This window comes from Centroberyx affinis, unplaced genomic scaffold (genome assembly GCF_046629955.1).
Source record: "Centroberyx affinis isolate AG114_WGS23_722 - 3 ecotype Tasmania unplaced genomic scaffold, CSIRO-AGI_Caff_v1 ptg003235l_1, whole genome shotgun sequence".
NCBI classification, from domain to species: domain Eukaryota; kingdom Metazoa; phylum Chordata; class Actinopteri; order Beryciformes; family Berycidae; genus Centroberyx; species Centroberyx affinis.
In genome coordinates this window covers 160,079-167,500 of record NW_027281267.1, presented here as the reverse complement: position 1 = coordinate 167,500, position 7,422 = coordinate 160,079, and the positions used below count along the sequence as shown (strand labels likewise).

At 43.3% G+C, this 7,422-nt stretch overlaps 1 protein-coding gene across 1 annotated transcript in view; it reads left to right on the top strand.

Moving 5' to 3' along the window:
• The window catches only part of LOC139660183 (CDK5 and ABL1 enzyme substrate 2-like), a gene marked incomplete at its 5' end in the record, with an annotated part of 4,272 nt that extends 2,010 nt beyond the window's left edge, over positions 1 to 2,262 (top strand). The window contains one exon of the mRNA XM_071538260.1: positions 1,528 to 2,262. Within this exon, the coding sequence (XP_071394361.1) occupies positions 1,528 to 1,674 (147 nt within the window). The remainder of the gene's footprint in view (positions 1 to 1,527) is intronic.
• Between the last annotated feature and the right edge of the window lie 5,160 nt (positions 2,263 to 7,422).

The following is a 7,422-nucleotide window of genomic DNA, read 5'->3' as shown; positions in this document are numbered from 1 at the left end:
CACATGAACAGTCAAATGTGTGCATACATACACATATGCATATAGTACATAGAACACACACACACAAATAAAATACAATAAAAATACATATATATTTATCTAGCATATGTATATAGAGCAGTAAAACCCTATACATGCCTATACACTCACACCAGCAAACGTGCATGCATGCAAACAAACAAACAAGTACACACACACACACACACACACACACACACACACACAGAGTTATTTGAGAGATGTAGTCACCTCTGCCTGTCATCTCCTATCAGTCAGATCACTTTGCTCTCGGTCAGGTGTTTGTGAAGCTGATCTACCTGAGCAGGTGGAAAATGACCTGCAGCCACTCTGCTGTGTGACTGACAACATTTTCTTCTCCCTCACAATTAGCTTGTGGGGAAGACGGTCACCTCCAGGTCATCCACCGTCCGCTCGTCCGTCTCGCACAAAATCGCGTTGAATTTTGGCGAAGGAGGAATGATGCGTCTCACCACTGTGTTTCTATCCTGATCTTCAGACTGACGGGACATTTTGTTCCCCCTCTATTATTTCCTTTTCGTTAGCTGTTTTCTGTGTGGGTTTCTGTGTGGGCTGATTTTCCCCAAACCAATCACTAGTGAGTGATGTATCTGAACCGATCACTAGTGACCGATGTAACCGAACCTATCACTAGTGACCGATGTATCCGAACCGATCACTATTGACTGATATATCCAGCCGCTCTGACATCACTTCAGTCACATGATGCTGCAGCCAGTCAGCCTCTACATCCATGGTTAGCAGACATTTACCAACTGCACAAAGAATGTCCGTCCATTTTGACAAAAAAAACATAATTTAAAGACAATCTGTTGGTTAAGGAGTTGATTTCAACAAATCTCTTCTGCTGAAACGCCAGTGAAATCGGTTCAAGTCCCGCCCACAAAGGCTCTGATTGGCTCGATTGTTTCTCAGAGCAAGAGCAAGCCGTTGACGAGGGAAACACCAGACTCTCTGAATCGCTCCACATAATCTGAAGAGCGGGCGGGACGAGATTCAGGAGTCTGGAGCCAGGCTGCTGTGTTTCAGCATTTTCAGAATTACTCTGATTGGCCCATGGGGGGCGCTGCAGCTCCAGCTTAGAACAAGGTGACCAATTTGTTCCTGTTGCCAGCTGTTGTGGCAACAGTTGTGGGTTCAGTGCCTGACTCCAGGGCACGTTAATAGTAGTTTATGAGGTAGAGGAGAGCATTCATTTTCCCTGCTCATATTTTCCCAACTGGTCCAAGGAGTTGAGAGGTTTCCAACCAGAGAACACAGAGTTTGATATGAGGACAGGAAGCTTTTTCATCCACCAACTGCAGGGATTTGAACAGCATTTGTCTGGAGGCTGGTGTTAAATTCACACACTTATCCATTTGTCTGTCTGTCTTTCTCTCTCTCTCTCTCTCTCTCTCACTGTCTCTCATTCTTTGATTTTCTCTGTCTTCGTCTCTCTCTTTCTCTCTCTCTCTCTCTGCCCCTCTCTCTCTCTCTCTCTCTCTGTAGAAACTCGAGGAGCGTTTCAGGATCAGCAGGAGAGAGCTGATACCGTTTGAGTTCACCATCCTGGTCGCCCTGGAGATGGCGCTCTACCTCCCAGAGAGCAAAGTGATGCCACACTACCGCCGCCTGGTGCAGCAGCAGCAGTTATAGTAGTGCTGCCCGGCTAAACGGCACAGCGGCACACCGATCCCCTCCTCCTGGCACCCCGGACTCTCAGCACCTTACAACTCTCCAAGTGCAAAGTGGATGTTACAGCAGCAGCAGTCCCTGTGATGCCTGGCTCAGAGGCACCGAGGCGGCACAGGAATCCTCCTCCTCATCCCATAGAGCAAACACACAGCGCGACAGGTGGATGATACAACAACGGTCCAAGATTTTCATTTTCCATTTTTTTCTTGACGCCAAAGTCGGGCCTCACTGTGACGGATGGACAGCGGCCCTGGTGGTGCCTGGCTCATCGGCACCGCGGCTCGGAGGGAGTCGTCCCCTCCTCTCCTCTCCTCCCCTACACACCAAAGTCACGCCACACTGTGATGGAGGGTACAGCAGCAGTCCTAGTGCCTGGCTCAGCGGCACCATGGGAATCACCGGGAATCAGAGAGTAAAGCCACTCCTAGGGTTTTTCTATTGCACCGATGCCCTGTTTTACCCATACTGCACCTGCTGTGGCTCTGGTACAGTACCAGCCCCTTTAGGGTTTTCCATTGGAATGCTGAACATTCACATTTGTCACTTTCATGTCACCAACATAATAACCAGCACCCTGTTAAAGTGGACCGGTATCAGATTGGTTTGGGTCCAGAGCAAAAGAAAAATCGCAATATGAAGAGTGTCCAAAATCGATTTGTGAACAAGGAGTTGTAGAGCTGCAGGTAATCTTTGGTCCATGACTCAAACTCAGTAAATCCTGCTCACTGACATCTAGTTTATTTAACAAAATCACTTTTCTTTAAACAATTTTAAAGTTTTAAAAAAATCTATTATGTATCGCAGTTTAAATCAGCAGTTGCAATATTCTGTCAAATAATCGCTATTAGATTTTTTTGTCAGTATCTTTCAGCCCTGTGTGGGTTCCTTCCCACACCAGCACGGCTCTGCTGCATCCACATCGAACCAAACCATAAACCAAACATACTGTAGTGGAAAAATACAACATGCTGGTGCCAGTATCGGTGCAGCATGGTGTTCTTCCCTCTCTCTACCACACCGGACCACTTTCTTATATTTTCAGCATTGTGACAGTCATCTTTTTTCGAGTTGCCCTGATCTAGAACAGTGCAATCATGGATAAATTAAGAACCTCCAATATTCTGTTTCATAATGTTACGAATCACAGTCATTAGACTTAAATCAACAGTGTCAGAACAGATGTCAGTGCAATGATAACACAAGTACCATTTTAGATTTTTTAAGATATACCATCATTTGTCTCATTTTTTATACATATTCTAGTTTTCCTGTCGTTCCCCATGCTGGTGTGGTTATATTCCTGTTTCAAAGCCACATCACTGGTCAGGTTCATGTTAGTATGATTTTTTTATTTCATGTCAGGGTTTTTGGATCCACACTCCCATTCCTACCTAGCACACAGGCACAGTGGTTTGGTCTGACTGATCAGCCCAGCTCTATTTCACATGATGTGTCAGGAGTTTCAGGGCCATAACACACACATTCCCATTCACTTCATGGTTATTTCTGTCTTTATTTATTTTAGTTTAATTTATCCAGGGGAAGTTTCACTGGGCATCATGTCTTTTTCCAGCAACACCCTGCTTTGCATTCATACACTTCCACACATTCACACTGGGAGCCGCCCAGTACAGCCAGTCTGGCGCTGTTCACTGGGAGCTCCACTGGAGGAGTTTGGGGGTTTAAGTGCCTTGCCCAAGTGCAGCTGTTGAGGGAGAGGACAGCATTTCTGATTCACTCTCAGATGGTCCAGGGATTTGAACTGGCAACCTTCCAGTCTCAAGCCTGCTCCAGCCTCAGGACTGCGGTCTTCCCATGAGCCCCTCTGTTTTTCTGCCCCCCCCTCATCATTTTGCCCTCTGTCCTGTCATGATGATGTTCCTCATTCCTAGCCTGCTCAGTAGACCAGTGGTTCTCAACCTGGGGGTCGGGACCACCCCAGGGGTCACAAGATGATTTATAAGATACGAAACAAACATATTTCTACTGCACAATTTTATTATCATGTGTATTTTTTCTGATTTTTCTCAAATTTTTGCCTTTTTTTGTAAAATACTGAATAGTTTTGAGCCTCTAGGCCTCTGATGATTAATCAAATTAAACAAATTATTCTTTGGTTGAACTGTTCACTACTCTGCATTTGCAGCCTGTTGGCAGGGGGGGCGAGTAGCCATGGCTTTGTTTTAAGGGTCACAAGCCAAAAAGGTTGAGAGCCACTGTAGTAGACAGTGGTCTGGTATGGTTTGGTTTGGTTTGGTGTGGTGTGGTGTGGTGTGGTGTGGTGTGGTCTGGCCTGGTCTGGTCTGGTCTGGTCTGTAGGCTGCAGCTCCCTCTGGTGGCTTCAGGCAGCGGAGCTTCCCCAGGAAACTGAGGAGGGAAAACATTCAGACCACATGACACTAAAACTCTTTATTGAAACCAATACTGATGACGTCCTTTATGCCTTGGTGACGCTCCTCATGGTGGCTAACACTGGCTGGAGCTGTTCTTGGCACAGCATCACAGTGGCATCCTGGGAATATTTTTCAGATTCAGATTTTATTTACTCTAGACCACACATCGTGGTGTGGAGTACAAACATAAAACAAAACAGCAGTACAATGGTAAACAACCAGAATAGATCTTTAGCACAAATTAAGTAGCCTAATTTAAAGAGAGGCAGAACATTACTCAAAAATGCACCCAGTTTACACACTATCCTTGGTTTACCTGTCTGCAATAATAATATAAGTTTAAACATAGACAGATGGTTTACAAAGTATTTTGGCAGGTACTTCTTTCTATTCTCAACAATGCTTGTGTTTTTACATTCAAACAAATCGTGATATTCATCCCCCAGACAGTTGTCATTACATAAATTACAAAACCTTTTATTCCTTTCCAGACCTTTGTATCTTCCTGTTATTTTGGGAATTCTGCTATTAGAAACTCGAAAATTACAAATAGCCTGGCCATACCTCCTGTTTCCACAAAGTAGATACTTTTCCCCTGCCCTCCCTGTCCCTCTCTGCTGTTCTTCAGTCACCACACACAGTCACACCAGAGCAAAGCATGCTGGTTTTGTCGGGATAACCGGCCTATATGATGATTTTTCAGGGTTTTTTTTAGTATTCAGTATTCACTAATTCCTAAAAGATTCCTGCTTCTCTTCATTTTACACCCAAAATGTGCTGCTGTGTCCTCTAGTGTCCGTGCTCCAGTGTCTCCCCACAGATATTAGCGGGCTGGAGACGCCTCTCTCTGCAACTAATCCAAATCACCCAAAGCAATACTACTCATAGTGGATTCCAAAATGTCCTCATCACCGTTTCAGAATCACAAGCAAAAACTGATCTACAGAACAGAAAGCAGCCTCCAAAGAGCAGCTGGTAGAGCAGACCGATTTAGTCTACCAGCGTTTGTCTGGTGTCCGGTGTTGCTTTCCCTCTCTGGATGAGGCGTTAACACTCCCATCACTCTCATTTGCATGTTTTTGCCCAACCGATTCGAATGATCGGTTGAGGAGGGGGGGGACACACAACATGGCCGCCGTGAAATGACCACCGGTGGGCGCTGTGACATCAAGTGACAGCAAAAAGAAACAGGCCTGGAACAGCTGATGTTTTGCCAACTCTGTGACAAACAGCAGCTGAACTTCATGTGGACTTTAAAGACTTTACGTCCCGCGGAAGCAGCAGACTTCCGGATTCTTTCTCTTAGCACTGTGAAAGGAACATCAACTACCAAAAAGACCTTTCTGTTCATGAACTACCTTACAAAACAAATATCATTTCATTCAGATGTTATTTATTCTGTTTTCATATTGTATCGTAAAGGGATAATCATTTAACCAAATTGTTTTTGCACTTTTGCCTTTTTGCTTCAAATTCCTAAATATTTTATCACTAGGCAACGAGGGTGATATTTTTTTACATTATTGTAAGTACATTAGTGTGTATTGAAAACTGACCAAGTCACTGAAATAATTTATTACTGAATCCTTCAGACGAAGAATCATGTGTCTGTTTTAAGATGTGTGAGATTTTCAAATCATATTATCTTAAGGCTGTATTCATAGTTAATGATGTTGTGGTTGAGTAGTTGCAGATAATGCAAAACATCCACTGCAAAAAAATCTTTTTTTCACTGCAAAAAATCTAAATGGTCTTAAAATAAGCGAGAAAATCTGCCAGTGGGGTTTGATAGTTTCACTTGTTTCCAATGCAAATCGACTTGTTTGAAGAATTTAGTAGAATCAAGAGTCATTTTGTTGACAGCAGTGCAGTGATCTGCCTTATTCTGACTGGTTTCAACAGACTGACTCTCTGTTCTAGAAAACTCCTGAAACAAGTGAAGCTGCATTGGAAACAAGTGGAGTTATCTCTCCTCACTGCAGAATGTTTCTCTTGGGTTAAGAGCAATAAGACTTGAAGAAGGCTGAATATGAGACTAGATGACTTATTTGTTGCAGTGTTCACACTCCAAACGATTTGGATTAATGAAACGTTTTCATTTGTGTCTGTGATTCAAAACTAACAGAACATGGATCTTCGTCTGGAGGGATTATGTCGACGTTCTTCCACTGATGTTATATTTCTTATGTATTAAAGGGACTTCTTGTAGCTGGGAGCCTGGGTCCATATTCACTTCAGCCTTAGGGCAGGAGCGCTCGTCCTGTTCTGCTCACTTCTGGCTTCTGAAACCGAGCTGGGACTTGAAACGGTCTCAGGCCTAATTCTGACCAGCAGGACAGATAGATAACACAGGCCTCCATGGCTGATTTATCCCAAATTCACCAGCCACTTTAATTATTTTACCAGCCAAATAGATATACATGGTAGAATGATGGCTGGTTCCCCAAACCTTCTTGTAGAGCAGACTAACCAAGTCTGTTTTATGAGCCTTGGTCCCAGAAAAAGAGACATTTCATCCCCAAAACCTCTCATTTGGGCTAAGAAGTTCTGTGGATTTATATGAAATTAAATTGCACAGATGAAAGTGTGAAGTGATGTTGGATCAGTGAAGCGCTCCTGTTCTAAGGAACCCACGCTCCACGCTTTGCACTGAGGCACTTTGACAGCAGAGTCATATATTTAAAACAGTTATGTCAGTGAAATAAATGTAAGGAAAAAAACAAAAAAAAACAAATCCTGTTTGTTTTTGTCAGATTTAAGGTTTGAACTGTTGCTGAAATAATCTAAGAAGCTAAATTGAGCTTTGCATCAGATAATGAAAGATGAACTTGTTAAGTATGAGACTCTGCTTCAGAGTAGAAACGACGCACAATCTTCCACAATCGTCTTCTCTACATTAGAGATTTGTAATATGGATTCTATGCAGCTTTACTCTGCGTCAGTCGACTCCTCTTCCTCCTCCTCCTCCTCCTCCTCCTCCTCGGTGTTTTCCTGTACCTGTTAACCCGTGCCACAGCGTTTCGACTCACCTGACACTCCTCTCTGTCATATATTACATTTAGTGCATTGTTTTGTATCAAATGGATTTGTAATTATTGTTTATTGCCATTTTACTCTTCTTGAGCACTGTAAGGTCGTAAAGGGAATTATTTATCGAGTTACATTTTGTCTTCCATTTTCATGTTTAAATTAAGTTCCTTTCTAAGTTAAGTTTTTTCTTTGATTTTGTTTTTTTGTATTGTGTTTTTGGTCGACAACGTTGACGAGCGGCACAGCAGTGTGACAGTCAAGGCTTTATAAAATCAAACAGTAGAAA